Source organism: Mytilus galloprovincialis, chromosome 4, assembly GCF_965363235.1.
Source record: "Mytilus galloprovincialis chromosome 4, xbMytGall1.hap1.1, whole genome shotgun sequence".
Classification (NCBI taxonomy): domain Eukaryota; kingdom Metazoa; phylum Mollusca; class Bivalvia; order Mytilida; family Mytilidae; genus Mytilus; species Mytilus galloprovincialis.
Window position 1 is genome coordinate 50,285,975 of NC_134841.1, and position 20,486 is coordinate 50,306,460.

Sequence of the window (20,486 nt, forward strand, 5' to 3'; positions counted from 1 at the left end):
CTAGTATAAAAATATTATACATAACCATTCAATCAGATCTTAAATGAAAAAAAAACATGTAGATCATGATATAAGCAAATGCAAAACGACAGCTAAATTTTCTGAAAACGTAACATAAAAATGTATCTTCCAAAGAATAAACGAAAGGACATTCTAGTCATTAGTTGGACCTGAAATGGAGTACAGCTCTTGTGCCTGGGCCATCACAGCACAACCCAAACCAATCATATTGAGATGGTCTAACGAGGAGCTGCCCGCTACACATGTAACATGTGTAACATACCGTAATACCAGCTCGATCTGTCTCAAATATGCTTGAACATATACAATGACGGCGTACACTAGTTTCCAAATCTGAGCAACATAAATTAAAAAGGTCTTTTTTTCTGGATCATGACAAATGAAGATTTATAGATTTTTTTATACAGTTTTAATTTCCAGATGAGACAAAAGTTAAGGTAAACAAATGGAGTTATCCCTCTTTGTACTGGTCCTCTCTCTCCTCAATTATATGTTTTTATCATAGTTTATCATTTTCAATCAAAAACAAACTCAATCAGTATGTATGTTAGATCAGGAACATATATATTATACTGTTCCCAGGTTAGATTGTGTGTGTTGTAAGTATGAATATTATATGAACTGTGTGGTGTGTACTGATTTATATGGACCCTTTAAATCGGAATATAGACATTTGATTAGATCGAGGATTAGATACACTACAAATGAAACGAATACAAGCAAGACTAGATGTTTTTTCTATGAATAATACACCAACATTTAGCAATATTCCATAACGATCTCAGTCTTATCACATCAAACAGCAGAACAAATCACTTTAAACAAATTCAAACCAATAAAGATTCTTACATATTTTCATTTTATCCTCCTACTTTTAATCTGAAGACGACATGTAGGATAAAAAAATAAATTCATATAGATTTTTACTGACCCCCAACCCTCTTAACTTAATTTGGGGAAAATTCATTAATCAAGAAGGGTTACATCGAAATCAATGTTAGTTTAAACATATTTATTTATAGTGGATTGGGAAACAAGTTTTGCAACTTATATCAATCCCTTTCCACTTTGCGGGTGCCTTGTAGCGGTATTAGCCTACTCTTTTTCGAAATCTACAAGGGTGTCTTTAACGTGCAAGAGATATGGCTCTCTCTTAACACGGGTCAGCCATTTATCGTCTCCTTCCGACGGACTATCATTGTTTCCTCAAGACCATACTCGCAAATGGTGTCAAGGGAGAGCCGAAAATTCAGTCCCTGAACTTTATTTTCATCCCAGACGGGAATCGAACCAGGAAAATTTGTGTTAGTAATCCGATGAACTAACCACTGCACCACGGCTCTTCATGTTGGATAAACTCTCCGATAAACAAAACTTGCAGCAATTTTACCCCCACCCCCAAACTATTTTAATTAAGTTTTTTATCCGACAATGATCTTTTGATGTCTTACTGTCATCATCAATGATCATTTGTTCAACGTTTGACGATTTCAAAGAGCAGATTTTTATATCTGCTGTTTCACAAATATTCTAAACACTGCCGCGGCATATATAAATATACACAGGATATAACAATCGGATTATCCACAAAAAATATTAAAAAAAATAACTGGAATATATTTATTTCTTTCTGTTCACTAATTTTACGTAATAGAGTGGGGTGATCATTTTCGCCATATCTTTCCATGTTTTCTTCAGTTTATGTTAAGGTCTTTATGTTTTTGAAGTATACAGATATTTCTATATGAAGATAACTTCAAATGCAAAATATTCTTAGCTTGAAAACGTGTTTGTTTTGAGTTAAATCATTTGAAAAGTTGGACTAAAGGGTGTATGAAATTTCCTATTTGTTTGTCAACGGGGGACACATATTCGCCGTTTTTACATATCTATTTAAAACCAAATAACTGCAGCTTTAAACAATATTTATCAAATAAATTTCATTATAGACGAATAGCAGACATTTGAAAGGTGTAAAAAACTCAAATTTAGGGCAATCAGTCAAAGAATTACTAAGGAATGCTTCTTTGAAATCGTTTTTTTCATTCAGGAAATTGGCTGAAAATCGTTGTCCGTTTTTCGGTCCTTTGTCGTAAGTGCCGAAATTTAGTCTCTTTTTCAAAAATAATCATATTTGTTATAAAAATATAATTTAACGGCATATTTCTTCCATTTCAACCATCCTTTGAAGTTTTTACACCTCAAAATCATAAAACGGCGAAATTGTGTCCACGGCGAATATGAGCGCCCCACTCTAATACTGAAAAAATACTTCTTTTTAATTGCACATAAGTCGCGGATGCAATGCCAAGTAATAGTCAAAGTTGTGACTCAGTACGGAAATCTGAAGAAAATGGCCGAAAGAATCATATAAATTTAGTGTCGAAATAAAGCATGTCTGGACGTCAAACAAACTTTCAACCAATCACCGAACACGCACCTTAAGAAGATAAAAGTTACTATTTATAGATTGTATATTTTGGGTATAAATATATTTAATAAGGAAACGGAGCATAACATAGAAAATGTAAACTATAAGGACAAGTAAAATGGAAATATGAATTCAAGTAATCACCACGGTGACAATTCTAAACCGAGGGAATATAAAATTGTCATTTTAGGCGATGGTGGAATCGGGAAAAGTGGTAAGGAACCAGATGACAAACTTTAAAACTAATTATCATTGTAAATGTAATTTCCCATGACAGTTGACACTGATTCACACGTGACACGGTTTGGAATGTGAAATATTTTAAATATTTTTCTGTGACCATTTTTCAGCCTTGTGTTTATTTTTTAGTTTTCACAAATAAATGATGATTTAAGTCTACTACAAATTGGTGAAAAATTCTAACATTCTAATATCTGTTTGCAACTGGAACTAATTTGTATTAGAGTTACAATATATTAGTCCTAGTTTGCAATAATTGCTGAATTACAGAGAAAACTAACCAAAAGTTTGGGTTAATTATGTCAAGGATTTGTATAGTAATACAAATCCTTGATCATGTTAATTTACATTCAAAAAAGGTAGTCCAAATAATTAGGAGGTCTGGCAAGGCTATTTTATTTTTTGTCTGGGACGTCTTCCTACAGCGTCCCAGAAAAAAATTAAAATAGCCTTGCCAGACGACATAATTATGTGGACTACAAAAAAGGCTGTTTCCACTTCTCTAAGGATAATTTTAATTTTACTGAGTTGGAAACCAGGCTAGCTTGTATAGAAAAAATAAATCCAAGTATACTATTAACGTTTTACCTTCCTACATAGGCGTCTACTCCTGTATTTGGAAGACATGGAAGAAGAGTTAGTCCTAGATGAATTCAAGTCACTTTGACACCTGGCAATAATGAATATCATTGTCATATTGGCACCTGGTATAGCATGTACATGTATAGTAAAACTGTTATATTTCATATTTTTTTTTAAGATATTTTTGCCCATTCAATATGTTAACCTTCAATGTATTTGTCACCCATAATAAGTTCCAATGAAAACTGTTTCATAAACAATACCAAATTACAAAATAACATAATAACATAAATGACAGTGAACATTATATAATCAAGGATTGAACTTCAATTGCATGACCATTGTACATTGCTAGTAAACTACAAAATTGGTGCCAGCTTAATTTGTTGTCGAGCCTGTGATTTTTGTCGCAGAAAACTCGACATAGGGATAGTGATCCAGCGTTGGCGTTAGCTAACTTCTTTAAAGCTTAATATTTTATATTGGAAGACCAGGATGCTTCATACTTTGTATATATAGATGCCTCATGTTACGAAGTTTCCGTCTGTAACATGTCCATTGTCCTTGACCTCATTTTCATGGTTCAGTGACTACTTGAAAAAAAAATTATGATTATTTTGTAAAGTTAATTTCTCTCTTATAATTACAAGTGATAGGATAACTATATTTTGTATGTGCATAAATGTACCTTGCAAGGTCTCCATGCCCTTCAGACAGTTTACACTTGACCTCAACTTCATTTCATGGATCATTGAACAAGGTTGAGTTTTGGTGATCAAGTCCATATCTCAGATACTATAAGCAATGTGTCTAGTATATTCGGTGTGGCATGGTTTATCTGACCTTGACTTTAATAACATGGTTCATTAGTCAATGTTTGTATTACTTGTTTAGTATTTATGACCTTGACCTCATTTTCTTGGATCATGTAAAGTTTATGTGAAAGTTGTAGTAAAGCTTTATATTTAGGACTAAATGTATCAACATATTGTCAATGATAAGTAAAGAAAGCGAGACATTTCAGAGTGTGCACTAGAAAATGCAAAAAGAAACCAACAATTTTTAAAAATTTAAATGACAATGATTTAATTTGTTATTATCCTAATCTGTGATAAAATGACTCCTTTGTTTAATCTGAGACTTTTAACTTATTTTGATAATAAATTAAAAAAACAAAAAATACCATGACTACATGAGAATGGGTAAAACAACAAGTGGTTTATTGTTATAATTAAAACCATTTTAAATGATGCCCAATCAAACTACATGTAATATTATAAATAATATTGAGAATACTTCAACATGTTCAAACAGCAATCATCTGATTTTTTTTTATTAACCTGTTACATTTGTACCTCTACAGTTGTACGTTTTGACAAAAGAAGATATTAAAAAAAAATAGAACAAATCATTGTTTCATCTTCCTGAATCCGGATCATTGATAAAAGTTTCCTTATTGACATGCACCTAAAACAGCATATTAAAAAACCTTCTGTGTTACAAATAAAGCCTACTCAGATAGATAGATATACATCATCTGATCATATACACAATAAGTCATTCTGTAACTATACATATTTTATTTATCAAAAGCTCCTAGTATTGCAGCTACATGCATCAAATGAAAAAAAAACTTTGTATATCATCAGTCCAGATCACAAGTTTCTATTGCCTCAGTTAAGGATGCACATTGTAAATACATCTGTTTCACAAACATTAACCATGCCTCCTTTTGGGAGATATATAATACAAATGTATTCATAGATATTTTGTCTAAACTGCTTCCCAGATATGATCTCTTTGTTTCATCTACATGTATTCTAGTAGAGGCATAACTTCCTTGGGAATGTTACCAGTATAAATATACATAAATAGCAGTCATATTGAAATCTGTGGCAGACAAAAAATGAAAAGGACTCAGTACAGAATTTCAGTATAAGTTTAAACTCTTAAAATCTCTGGGCATATAAAATGTGTATCCATTCTAAGATATAAGTTTTTACGAAGCTTTATAGTAAAAGTGGTGGAGTTTTAGTAGTATAAAAAGGAGTCACAACCTATACCATGTATACATCTAGCTTTTAGCTGTCTTAATGACATAATGTTTCTTTGACATAAATAATTTATATTGATTATGTACAATATATGTAGAATTTAACGTATTGAATTCTAAACATTGGAAAAAAATTAAAATATGTGTGATTTTACCATGCTTATCTTCATCTTCCCCAAACTATACAAAAGACGTTGATTGGCAAATGATTTTTTTTTTTCAGAAAAATTCAAACACCTTGTTGAGTCTTATATATGCAAGATATTTGATAAAAAATAATTTTGTTCTGCTTTCAGCTCTTGTGATACAGTTTGTATACCACAGATTTCTTGACTACCATGATCCAACGATAGGTAAATACATAGTATATTTAGCACACTTGCCAACTTTTAAAAATTTCCATGGGGGATTTTAAGCTCAAGAGGAACAAATGCTCTTCTTATATTGTCTTAAGTGTTAAGTATATTGTTTGAATGATTATACATGTGCTTAAATAACCTTTTAGCTAATTTGAATGCCTCTTTTAAGGTGTTCAGTTTATATAGTAATGAATTTCAAAATTCAAGTCAAGTTCAACACTTCTCATGGAGGATATATATCCCCCAAAAATAAGAAAGGTGGCAGGTCTGATAAAGTGAATAAAAAAATATTTGTATTCATCATGTTTATATAATTAGAAATCACAAAAGTCTTATTTTCTCATCTTTATCGCGGTTAGTTGAATTTCACATGCTACATGTACATATGTAACAAGAAAAAAACGACAAATCTAACAAAAAAACAATAGTTCATGATGGTTTCTTACAGGAAATGTATCTTTAAACATTAAAATACCTAATTTACATGGTACATGTTTTTAGGCTAAAGTACTTGAAATAGAAATACACTGTAAGAGGAAATACATTTGTTATAAAGGTCTAGTCTCATTGAGATTGTACAACGACCTGTTGCGTCTGGTACAAATTGTATAAATATTTTGACCATTCTGTCCATCCGTCAGTCCTAGATACTCTTTTCATCACAACTCATCTGAAGTCACACAACATAATTTCATGAAACTTTGTGGACAACAAGGACATTCTATGTAGATGTGCATATCCACAGGAAATTATGATTCAACTTTTTTTTCTAGGAGTTATGCCCCTTTTAACTTAATGGCCTCAATATACTACTGCAACAGTTTGTCATCGTAACTCCTCTGAAACCACATTACAGAATTTCATGAAACTTTGTAGATTATAAGTACATACTATGTAGATGTGCATGTAGACTAGAAAGTTTTTATCAGTTGTCTCTTATAGAGTTATACATTACAGCTCAGGTGGATTTTGCTTTGTTCACCCGTCCCCAGTGGGAGTTGGCACCGCATGGGCAAAATTTCTAGCTTGTTCATTTTGCCCACCCATAGGAGTGGGCATGCAATTTCTTTTGTTTAATCAAAAGACTGGCAAGTACAATCAGTTGAAAAAAGCAGATAAGCATTTGTAATCAATATTTTTACAAAAAAAAAAAAGATTATACATGTAGAGTGGGAACGGGTGGGCCCATGTAGCTACATGTAGAGGGGGAACGGGTGGGCTGTCCATGTTGGGCCAGTGGAAAAAGCAAAATCGACCCGGGCTGTTGTGTATCTTTAAACTTTTGAAATTTTGTTTGTCCAGTGACAATGTGGAGCTTGGGGTATGTGAGCATGCTTACAAAGGTTCTTTAATTTACACAGTAACACAATGTATAAAAAAAGCTTGAGAAATATTGCATTCATCTAGTGTTTTTATTGAAGTGTATTTTGGAATATAAAACAAACTATATATAGAAATGGTCTTAAATCTGGAAATTGAACTGATACCTTTTTGTTGTAGAGGATTCCTATCAGAAACAGGCCAGGATAGATGGAGAGCCAGCTCTGTTGGATATTCTAGATACGGCTGGACAGGTTTTTACATTTTGAAAATTTTAATAATAACTTTATAGACCCCATTTACACTAGCAAAAAAGATCGATCTTTACTGATATTGATCTTAAAAAGATCGATGTTTGGTCTTATGTAAACAAGCAAGATTGATCTTCAATTGGACTAAAAAAGTCTACCTCCAGAGGTGGTTTTAAAAAGATCCATCTTATCTGAATTGCTCTTTCTATAAGTGTAAAGGCTAATAGATCGATCACGATCAATCTCTTTTCAGGTTAATGTTGTATTTGGACCATAATTTGGTATTCAGCCTCTGGTTACTTTGTGTATCCTTTTTTATAAGTTCTAAAACTTTAACTTTTATTCTGTGGGTTGTGTTGGTGTTAGAATAGTATTAATGGAACAATTGAGTTTTTCAAGAAAAAATTAATACATTTTGATTCACCGTTTACGTGACAGGAAACCAAACAGGAAACCAATCTTTATTTTCTTTATTTTGCACAATATATTTCAAAAGACATAAATGAACACCATTACTAGTGTTACTTGCTTCATGTTAATATTTAAAATCTATTTTCAATGTTAAATTAAAGTTTTTTTTAAACGCGACAGGAAACCATAAGAAACCGAAAGCATTTTTTTAGTTTTATTTTATTGCAAAATCTGCTTAAAATAATCTGAACAGTATACTTTTTCTTAAAATCCATCTTAAATGTAACAGTATTATAAAACTCCTAAATTTGTGCTTGTTTTGAAAACAATTAGTACAATTTATTCAGAAATTTCCATATTTTCTTCATTGATACAGGATACCATAATCGTTGTATCTTGATGTTTTAGCCAAAAAAATGTATTTATATTTGGTTTTGAAATTCCAGTTATATACAATTTATTCCAAATCATTGGCAATGTAAAATTCTTTAAATCCAGTAAAGAAAAAAACTTTTAACTTGGAATTAAAATCTTTAAAATAGGCACCATGTGATATTTGTGACTGTGTACACCATCTACATGGTTTCCACATTTTAACCTACTTTAGTGGGCTAAAATCAATAAAGTACTTCCTTTCAAGTCATGCATGGTAAAAGTTTACTTCTCCTTTGACAAGTTTATTGCGTTTCTGAAAAGTGTTTGCAGAACATGAATAAAAAAAATTAATTAAAAATTGTGACAAAGATACCAACTTTGTACATTCCAAGTGTAACGGTATATTAACATGTATTTTTTATTAAATTATCTTTATTCACCTAAAATATCCAGTAATATTTACTGCTGAAGCAAAATCAATCCAAAGAGCATCGGCACAATGATAAGAGACGTAATGTCGATTGAATTTTCCAAGGACCCTTTACATCGTTATCCGGAAACGAAGTGTGTTATAACGTCTGTCAAATCTGAAATCGATTTTGTCAAGTCATTGGGCATTTATTTTCACACAAGATCTTATGTAACATTATGCACATAGGAAAAATAATAGACCCCCAGGGCAATCTCTTTGAAAATTGTATTTTCCTTTTTTAAACAAGACGAAACAAGTCTACAGATTATGTTTGCTAACATCCCGTTGGAAACAAAAACAATGTTTAGACCTAGTATTTCATATATCTGGCCGTAAGGGCGTGATCACATGTTAGTCACATGTTTCACGTATGACGGCCGCAAATGATTAGAACTTAACGACAAAAACAATTTTAATAAAAAAAAGGAAATAACTGGACTTCTTTTTCGTGTGAAATGTAACGCATAACGATAACGTCATTTTCTAACTTAATTATTACGAAGAATAAAACTAGAATGTAAATCATCTCTGATTTACCTGTTTGAACATCTCGCGAGAGTTCATATTTGCATATTGTTATAAAGAATTCTATTACAACAAAGCAGATTACATCATCTAAAATTTGCGTTACGAAATCGGAAACCAAAGTAACGCTAGTGTTCTTACACCTGCTACAGAAATACTTATAGTTCTCGGCATTTTCTTCTGACTATTCTTATTGGTCGATGTTCTTTATTATTTGAAAGCAAAAGTTACGAATTTGCCGGTGACGATTATCTATAAATCAGTCAGCGTTATGCACTTCGGAAGCGAAAAGTAACGCGAGAAACGACACAAAAATACGGTCGTATAATCTTTGAAATTTGTTAATTTCAATTTTTTTTCTAGGGAAGAGTAGCATACACTTGTATGTTGATAAAAATAAAGGCATCTTTAGATGTAGTTACAACTTTTCTTACAGTAATACACATTTTTATCACTTTTCTATCGTTATAGGAAATGAGCCCAATAGCAAATTATGGTCCATTTACATTTAAAAATAAATCTGCCCATGTTTGGTGGCAAAAACACATGTGTTTCAAAATGATGGATGGAATAAATAAAAGAAGTAAACATAGATTGCGCTTTTTTAGAATTATCTTCTAAATCAATAAGTTCTATTTCTTTGCTGCAAATCCTCATCTTCAAACCCATTGACAGTTCGTTTTTAGCGATAGTATACACACATGTCTTTGTTTAATGACTTTTGATGTATGAACCGAAATAATAATTAATAAATCCATACGAAATCCCAATGAGCAAACTATTTTCTACATCATTTTGCAATGTGTGCAAGATGCAGAATGTCCTTTATTATTCTGCTTTTATGATTATTTGTTTACAAAATATAAGGTAATAAGGTCAGATCGGTTCTTTTTATGTCGAAGTGTAAACGCACTGGATTAAATAAGATCTTGATCGATCTTGCTGCTTGTGCAATGTAAACACGAACTGATCTTTTTAAGAATGATTCAAATACAGAGGGATTCAATTTCTTACAAGTGTAAACAGGGTCATATGATATCAAACTCAATGTCTTATGAATCTCTCAAGTTTCAGCCTTAAAAGTAAAATAAAATCTAATACTGACAACATGTGAATTTATAACCAAAACTTTTATTAGATAACTTTCTTCTCCAGTACAAATAATTTAAACAGTGAACTTTTACCAGAAAAATATGGCATAACATTTTTATTGCATATGTCTGCGCAGGAACTACATTTGGTGATAATGTAAAGGTAAAAAAAGGTTATTCCGAAGTATTTGTTGGAAAAAGATATCAAGAGTATTTTTGATTTATTGAAATGGTTGCAACCTAGATGAATCTATTGTTGACCAGCAGATCAGGATTCCTTAACACTGTTAAAATCTACACATGACATTTCACAGGTCAACTTCATGTATTTATTTTTTGAAACTTTAAAAAAGCTTTTTTTGTTTGAATTTTGAACCATGCCATGGTGTTTTCATGTACATGTGCTAGGGAGAACAGTGAAAGTACTCAACAAACAAATGTAAAAATACTGATGAGTGTAAGGGGTCATGTCATGTTTTTCAGCAGATTATTTGACTTTTAAAAGATTTTTTTGATTGACAGTATTGTCTTTTTCAGCCTGAATTTAACACAATGAGGGAACAGTATATGAGAAAAGGAGAAGGTTTTATATTATGTTACTCTATTACTGATAGGAGAAGTTATGATGAAATGTTAACTTATAAGAAACTGATCAATCAAGTCAGATGTAGAGATGATATACCAGTTATTCTAGTCGGAAATAAATGTGATCTTCACGAAAAAAGAAAGGTAAAATAATTTGAGATAGGACATTTTTATACGAATGCGAAACAGTAGATGAAGTCGAGAAAGCAATTTTAGGCATCCTGTTGCCAATTTTGGCTGCTTCAACAATGTATTAGTTTATGTTTAGGTCAGTTTATGGGGAAGCACCAGTGTCAGGTCAATGATATTTAGTATGCATTTGTAGTAGCATTTGCATAATATCTCATTTCCTTGGAGATTAATTTGCCCCGCCCCTAAGTCATGGTCAAATTTTGCTAAGTGTACATGTATTAGTTTGTTATTAGGTCAGTTTAAGAGGAACCATTAGCGGTAGATCAATGATATTTGGTATGCAGTTATATAAGCATTTACACATCTAATTTCCATGGGTATCATATAGCCTGGCCTCCTCGGTCATGGTCTATTGACTTTAAAACTTTGCTCAGTGTACATGTGATGTGGTCAGTTTTATTGGAACCATTAGTGGTAGGTCAATGATATTAAGTACATGTATGCAGTTGTGTAAGCATTGACACATCTCATTTCTATTGAGATTTTCTGATCTTGCCAATCACCTCAGTCATGGTCTATCGACTTTAACTTTAATAGGTCAGTTTGAGGGGAACCATTTGTTAGGTCAATAATATTGTATGCAGATGTAGTAGCATTTACACATCTCATTTGCATGGAAATAATTGGTCCTGTCCTTTCAGTAAGGTTCTATTGACTTTGAACTTTTGTTCAGTTAACATGTATTAGTTTGTGATTAACCAAGAGGAACCATTTGTGGTGATTGATGATAATTTGTATGCAGATGTATTAGTATTAGCACATATCATTTCTATGGAGATTATATGGCCCCTCCTTTTCATCACGGTCTTATGACTTTAAATGTTTTACAGAATTTTGTAGCTTAAGTTTGTGATTAGCTTTGTAATAAAGGAAGGACTTATGATAAGTCAATGGTATTTGGTATGCAGTTTTATAAGCATTGGCATTTTTCATTTCCATGGATGTTATTTGGTTCTGCACCTTCAGTCATGGTCCATTGACTGAATGTTTTGCAAAGTTTATATGTTAAATATAGCCATTTTAATTTTAAACATATAAAAAAAGAGATGTGATATGATTGCCAATGACACGGAAATTAACAACTATAGGTCACTGTATAGCCTTCAACAATGAGCAGAGCCCATACCGTGTAGTCAGCTATAAATGGCCCTGAAATGCTAATGTAAAACAAGAAAACTAACGGCCTAATTTATGTACAAAAAATGGACGAAAAACAAATATGTAACACATAAACAAATGACAACCACTGAAATACAGGTTCCTGACTTAGGACAGTCACATACATACAGAATGTGGCTGGGTTAAAAATGTTAGTTGGATCCCCCCCTCCCCCCTAACCTGTGACAGTGGTATAACAGTACAACATAAGAACAAACTATAAAAAAAATCAGTTGAAAAAGGCTTAACTCATAAGATGGATAAAAATTCAAGTGGACATGGTTGGGTACTTGTACATCTCAACAACAAAAAGACACTAGGTACAGATCTGAGAGTACTCGCAGTTAACTGACAGCTAGTTAAAAAGCCTCTAACAACTAATAAAAAAATCATGCATCTAAGACTAAATTATCAATCCATACACATCCAACATCCAATGGATTTCATATAAAGACGCCATAAACAGTCAGAGAAAAACATGACCTTGTGTAATGTCAAGATACAGGTATCGACAGATTGTAGATCCATGAATGTGTAAATGTATATAACATACAAGTAATATTTAGTTTGCATTAAATTTACTGATAACAAAATTGATTTTTATACCAATAAAACAACTAATAAAATACCAATAAAATGCTATTCTTTTTAAATAGGTTACACCAGATGAAGGGATTGCTTTATCTCATCAATTTAAGTGTCCATTTTATGAAACTTCAGCAGTTACAAGACAGTGTGTAGATGACATATTTCTTTCACTTATAAGAGAGATTAGAAATGTAGAGAGGGAAAATTCTGATGACAAACCAAAAGAGCACAGACGTGGGAAAGGACTAAGAACATTCATCAAAAAGTTAAACCCATTCAAACAGACCCGTCAATCATAGTCATCTTCAATAATAAGTCTTATGCATTTATACAAGAAGGTTATAATATATACATGTACTTCATATCAAAAAGGGTAGTTACTCAATAGATTGCTCATTTAATGTCAGTCTTATTTTAACTAAAACTTACTTATTGACCTTACTAACTGACAGTCAGGGTACAAGTAATAAGTAAAAAAAATATAAACATGTAAGTTAATTTGTAGGATACATGTACTTATACTAGTGAATTTTATTTACTTGTATAGTAAAAAAAAATATTGGCTTAGTTATGTCCCTTAGACATTCAGATTATTTTACTTGTAAAGTAAAAAAGTCGTCCTATCTTTTTTTTCTTGAATTCTTAGGACTTCTTTGATCTATAGATTTTTAAATTGTCTGCCCTTTGCAGATGTCTTTGCAAATACTTTAGATCTTTGCGCAATCAGTTTCTTTGTAGAACTAATGAGATGAAACATTGAACTCTAATAAAAAATTATGAGCTAACCTGGGAAAAAGTCATTAAAGGCATGATTTTATATCTCAAAACTTAAGAATTTTTGTGGGATTGTAAGAAAAATTTACTTACACAAGTGATTTTTTTTTAAATTAGGGGGAGATTATTCAAACATTATAATTTACTTATATGTGTACATTTTTTTTTTTACTTCTTCAAGTAAATAAAAAATTACTTGTACAAGTAGCACCCCTGACTGACTGATGTGGCACTTTACTCCTAGTTTTATAAATGTACAGAACAACAACTTTTAGACAAAAAAGAAAAAGGATAAAAGATGATAATACAAAATGGGAGACTGATCTTTCCATCTGTGCTTTACATGTAAATTCTACCACCACTTACATGTTAAATAGAAAGAAATGAATTCAGGCTTCGTTTTATGTCTTGAATTAACTATATTTATAATAAAAATGGCAAAAAAACATCTTGGGCAAGCACAAAAATAAGTCAAGGAAAAAGGACTACATCATGTACAGAAGGATGAATGATTGAGTAATATGAATTCATACAGATTTTGTGGTGATCATTAGAAGGGTAAACAGTTTCTGCTTTACTCTAACACATGCTGTGTCACAGAGTTAATTATATGGATGAGTCATTTCAAATGTTAACTCGTCATACAAGGAATAAAAGGCCACATACACATTAAACTAATTTCTGAATGACAAAATTATTCTACATGTACTTACAAATTATTGCGAACCCAAAAAAAGTTTACCACAGATTCACCTGATAGTTACGTATCAATTTAAACTTTTGGCAGTTCATTTGTCCCATTGAACAAATACAACAACTATTGTTCTCTTTTTACTTTATTTACTGGGACCTTTAATTTTTCTAAAAGAAATCTATCACTCATTGATTAATCTACCTGAGTTAAAACATTATCTGCTAAATAAATAGAATAGGTAATTGGTACATTGTAAATATCAGGTCAATCTGTGGTAAACTTTCATTGGGTTCCCAATTACATGAAATCTATGTGATGTTGGTTATACTTTTTTTTGTTATTTTTGTTATTCAGTTATCATGGTTAATAATGCAGAATATTTCTTGTATGTAAATGACAAGTTTTGTATATTTCGATTTGTGATCATTTTGCTCATTTTTTTTCATTAATAAGCAGAAAATGAGTAACATCAACTAAAGCTTTCAATATATGGCTTGTTATATAATTCATAGCAAGTTGAGTTAGCTTTGGTGGTAGTATCACATGTTATTATTGTATACTTTGAGTTCAGAGTTAATAGGATATTTTTAATGCAAAATATGTAAATTTTAGACATGATATATAAACATCAGACTTATTAAACCAGACATTTTGACCTTTGTTTGTTATTTTGTATTAAAGCATTTACAATCAGATTAATTAATCTAGCAATGTTGTTTGCTATGACCATGATCAAAGAGTTATATTAATAAACATGATAAATGCACTTATTTAATTGTGTGTTCACCATGTGGACAGTTATTTTCTAGTTTTTGGAAATTAATCCTTAATTGTTTTAGTATAAAAGCAATTTCAAATTTTCTACATCAATCTGAACATTTGGGTTTTATTTAAGGGGTAGAAAAATGAAATATAAATATGGGGTCACTGTTCATTTAAGCTCACAATCTGTCTTCAAAAGTAGCATGCATTTTTGTTTAGGTAAATTTTTTTCTGTTGAACTGATAGAAGAAAAACGGTAATATCAATATAAAAAAAGAAATAAATTACATTTGAATTTTAAAATAGTTTGGTTTATAATAAAAAATAAAGGTTACAGATGAGTTAAAAAGATATTTCAATTTTAATGCAAAAAAATGGCAGTTTTTCAACCAAAGTGAGATAATTTGGAGCTTTTTCAATGATATTAACATTTAAAAGTTATTCTGATTTTATTGTTGATTTTTGTAATTGTGTCATGCAATTAGAAGTTATGTCTGAGGTGAGAATTTTAAACATTAAGAGAAACATTTATAAAGCTGAAACATTAATAATGAATTGTAAAATCAATTATGTCAAAAGTTCCAGAATAAAAGATCACATTAATTTATTAACAAATAAAATATTGTAAAGGTATTATAGGAATAGAGTAAAAAAATAAAAATGGTAGAATGTTATACAGCTGTCAAACAAATAAAATACAAAACGAAGGAAAAGTCAAAGGAAAGGAATAACAAATTTTGAAATTTTCATTGGAAATGAAAACATAAGAACTTAAACTTTATTTAGATGTACTTAAGGAAGCTGGCTTGTCATGTTTTAGAATTTTGGTCAGATTTTCGGAATCCTCTGGTTTTATCTATTTGAATGCATTAACAAATTTTGCCCGGTGACCCCCATTTTTCTTTTTATAATTCTTTTACATGTATAATGATAAGCTGTCTGTTAAAGTCTTTTGAAATTTTAATTACTTTTTAATAGTTTTTGAGGACTTTAACTTGTCAATGATAAAGCTATGAAAAGTCAAGAGATAACATTTTCCCGCCAAAAATTTCAATGGCTAATATATCAAAAACGAGCACGGTGACCTATATATTTTTTTTGCTCTTTGAATTCCTTTATTGATCCACTATCAATATAAACTAGTGTTTCGAAAAGTTAATTACTTTGAAACTGAGAAGCGAACTCCCTTAATCCAGTCATTGTCAATTTATTCTTAAGAAAGTAGTAAATCATGTACAATACAATGGGTTTTTGTTTTTAACCAGAACTGTTATGAAAGTATTAGATTTTAAGGCTTGAAAAGTATACATAGAACACCGATTATGGTTATGCTAATTATTATGATTTATATAAAATAGGAAGCCATGTGTTAATGTTCATATGTTTGAGTTTCCATTATTATATACTGTGGATTCATTTATTTTCGTGGGTACCAATTTTCGTGGATTAAGGAAAACTTGCATGTTCGTGGATATTAAGTTTCATGGTTTTGCATAAGTCTTCATACAAGGCTATAGACAATTTGTCATACTTTGAACTTTTAATTTTGTTGTTAAAATGTACTCACAAAATCCATGAAAATTGTTATTTAACGAATAATAATGATGAATCCACAGTAGTTGTTTGTAATGATTTTTTATAAATTTAATGTTTACAAATTTTTGATTTTTTTGAAAAACTAAGGCTTTCTTACCTCAGGCATAGATTACCTTAGCTGTATTTGGCAAAACTTTTAGGAATTTTTGTCCTCAATGCTCTTCAACTTCCTACTTTAATTGACCTTTTTAACTTTTTTGCATTCGAGTGTCACTGATGAGTCTTTTGTAGACGAAACTTACCATCTTATCTTGATGTATACTATTTTTTCAATGTTGTATTATCATCTGTTTAGAAAAAAATCATGGTCAAAATGATAAGTCATGGTCTATAGATTTGAAAAGTTAAATTGAGAAAGGAAATGGGGAATGTGTCAAAGCGACAACAACTCGACAACATTGTATTAGTTTGTGATAAGGTCAGTTCAAGGGGAACTATTAGTGGTAGGCCAATGTTAATTGGTATTCAGTTGTATAAGCATTAGCACATGTCTTTTTCATGGAGAATATTTGGCCCCACCTCCTCAGTCATGGTCTATGGACTTTGACACTTTTGCTTAGATTACATGAACATGTATTAGTTTGTGATCAGATTAAGATGAATTGCATATGTTAAGTCAATGATATTTGGTATGTTAATTTATTGGCATTTGCATGCATCATTTCTATGGAGATTATATTGGGCCACCCTCTCTTCATGGTTCATTGACTTTGAAAGTTTTACTTAGTTTACAAGTTAATGTTTGTGTTTAGGTTTGTTTAAAGGGAACAACTTATAGTAAGTCAATGATATTTGGTATGCAGTTGTATTAGCATTGTCACATCTCATTTACATGGAGATTGTTTAGCAAGGTACCTCATTCATGGTTCATTGACTTTGTTACATGTTAAAGGGAAACTTCGCAAAAAAATCAAAAATTGATATTATGTCCATTCTGTATAAAAATGCTCAAATTTATAGATATTAAAGTTTTATTCCGCTAAATAAGAGATCACCATCGATTTTAAATTTTGAGTATCAGTTCTCTACTCTCCGCCATCTTGTCACCTTCTCCGATGAAAAATCCCGATATGTCAATAAACCACAAAGGAACAAAACTACAGTAAACGATGTAGTCGTAATTGCGTGTCGATATCTTGTCAATCGTACGGTTGTTTTATCTGACTGACTAACTTGATACGGAAAATGGTCTTATATTTTTAAATAACCATATAGTCTGTTATTTTTAAACTGATAATATTGTAATTAGTTAAAAAGTCAAAGTTCAAATCATAAAATGATAAATAAGTGTTCCGTGGAAATTGTTTTCGAAAATCTAATTCGTTCATAATTCTTTCAAGTAATAAACTTTATTTAAATAAATTCGGATCTTCGATCCCTTATCTGATCACCAGCATGGCTAAAGGTATTACTCCCAAAGGTATTGGAAGGGGTGTAAGGTGACACGTCCAGGTATTCAATCGATTTCCTGTCCGGCGGGCTTGCAAGTTCATGCATCGTTTCACTTCTGTAGGTATTGATCAGTGTACACGACCGTTACTTATAACTTTCCATTTTGAACTATCAGGTGCATGTATAATATACATTTTTGTCTTGCGTGTCCGAAAGTGATATAATATACTAGTCATTACTGAACTCATACGCTTGTTTATAAATAACATTTCTGGTGTAAAGAATATTATTTATAAAAAAAAAAATAATACAAAAAAAAATAATTGAAGAAATACAAATCTATTCACATATTTTTCCAAGGGTTAATTTGGGAAAATGTAATATATACTCGTTGTCAATAGTTTAGGACAGATTGGAACATACCAGAATTATTGATCTAAAAAAATGTGCACACTTGTCGACGATTCGTGTATACATACGCCTGGTAGAAAGTTACGGAACTATGGTCAGTAGCGCAATTTAAAATATGTATACATGTATACATTGAACATAAGAAAGAAACATACATTTTGTGAAAATTGTGGTAAAAGTTGTAAATAGACTAGTCCATGTATGCCAACAGTATGTAATCAACGAATTCGATAGACTATTGTATACCAAAAGAAGAAGAAGAAAAAAAAAGAAACAATTTGATTTAAATACAGGTCAATTTATAACTTGCTTTGGTTCATCGAAGTTAAGAACATAGTAAACTCACAGATTTATATATCAATTAAATTGTTCTCGAATAAAGGACGAAATTCATCATCATCACAATTGTTCCAACATTCATGTAAAATATATGCAACTGGACGTACACTAATAATCCCCAAGGAATGTGAATATTTTCTAGGAAAACTATTGAGTATCAATTTCGGGATTTATTTTCTTTCTTGATATTCAATGACAGCAATTTAAAGAATAAACTGCTTGTCGGATATTTGTCCGCTTTAGGGGTATTCTTGCAAGTTGAACAGACTTATAATAACATTCAAAAATAGGGAAAGATAACATTAAATTCGTTGTCTTTTAATTTTAAACATCTTTGATCAAATAGTTATTTAAGTATATATATACGTTGGGAGACGACGATTATTATAGTTGTCTCAGATTTTAATAAGGACGTTCCCCATTATGAATAAATTTGGTTGACGTTTATCACACTTGAAAAGAATATCTATTCGTAATTTTTCGATTCCATTACAAAAATATTTTTTTCTTTATTCGTACATATTATATTCCGCTTCGGTAGAGTTATCTTCAGATAGTTTCATATATTAATTAATACATGGCTTTCAAAAGTCTAAATGTAAGTGTTCTAGTACATTTTTTCGCCTAATAAAGACAAATAAAAATAATTTAGTAAAGCTATTTCTAATTTCTAAGTCCCCCTTTTTTATGAGACATAAATCAAGGACAAGACTTGTATATCATTTCATTCTGACATATGAATTAAGTTTCCCGTCTTTAACCGAAAATTGTGTATTTCTTAGTAAATTAACTTATTTGAATTCAAATAAATAATAGCACCAAATATAATTAAATAATTCCACGGCGACTAATTTTTATTTGTCACCAACTTGAATATGTATTTTTAATGTGTGTATTAAATGCTACCACTGATCCGAATAGACAGTCACACCTGGCAAGGTGTGCCTTAGAGGCGTGGTTAAATACCGAAGTGCAAATAACAATTTACCTTTCAACAAGCCATCTACGAGTATTGCCACAGAACCGTGAATACACACATCGTATAAACCTAGCCATAGCAGAGATAGTAAAAGGTCAATAATAGTACACCAACATATTGTCTTTACAGATTATTGTACTTTAATTTGTTCACCTTATCAGTCCGAAAATGCATTTATTAAAAATAAATTTATAACTTTTTGTGTTGTCTACAAAAATAATTCGAATATATACGTTAACATAGATAATTTATCTCACGAATGAGTACAATTGAACGTCTGTGCGTTTTATCTTCTTATTATCGGATGGTTATTAGATAAAGCATAAGTCATCGGCGCGCTTACGATTACGTTAAAATATGATTAAAAACCAAGACTTTTAATGATTGTATTTTAAATCCCGGCATGCAAAAATCAGGAGAAAACGTCACGACCTACAGGAAGTAGTTGATATTTTTTCATTAATTATTGAATTTCTCCTTTATTACTGCACATATAGCGATAAAACTTTGTGAATATATATATTATGTCATAATGAACATATTTAAACCATAAGTAAAAAATCGTGAATTTTCCCTTTAAAGTATTGCTATTTTAATTTCAACATTTGCATAATCAATTCATAAAAAGGTGAGATATATCTCTGTGAAAACAGTTTATTATATTACTGTCTGTTAACCTTATTTCATGTTGTGAATTTTATACAAAGTTCCTTCCACTGTTTGAATTTGTGGAATACTTTTGGGAAGTCTATCTGAAGTCAAGATGAATTTCAGTGCTAATGGTTACTTACTGTAAAAATAATTTTTAGTTGAAAAATTTTGATTTACTTTTCCATAACAGATTGCTTGTGCAATACATGTATTTCCTTTACGTTTTTTGTGCCG

General features: G+C 30.8%; 1 protein-coding gene across 1 annotated transcript; it reads left to right on the forward strand.

Moving 5' to 3' along the window:
* The first annotated feature begins 2,475 nt into the window (after positions 1-2,475).
* On the forward strand, positions 2,476-14,102 carry LOC143072362 (ras-like protein rasD). Its single transcript, XM_076247254.1, has 5 exons — positions 2,476-2,666; positions 5,624-5,680; positions 7,187-7,260; positions 10,669-10,860; positions 12,723-14,102. Exons 1-5 carry the CDS (start codon positions 2,579-2,581, stop codon positions 12,951-12,953), a joined length of 642 nt encoding a protein of 213 aa, XP_076103369.1. The 5' UTR covers positions 2,476-2,578; the 3' UTR covers positions 12,954-14,102.
* The last annotated feature ends 6,384 nt before the right edge of the window (positions 14,103-20,486 follow it).

Bases quoted from the DNA above. Each gene is read 5' to 3' on its own strand.
- LOC143072362 (XM_076247254.1), top strand. From the start codon at position 2,579: ATGAATTCAAGTAATCACCACGGTGACAATTCTAAACCGAGGGAATAT. The intron at 5,681-7,186 runs GTAAATACATAG...TTTTTGTTGTAG, and splicing joins CTACCATGATCCAACGATAG to AGGATTCCTATCAGAAACAG. The intron at 10,861-12,722 runs GTAAAATAATTT...CTTTTTAAATAG, and splicing joins ATCTTCACGAAAAAAGAAAG to GTTACACCAGATGAAGGGAT.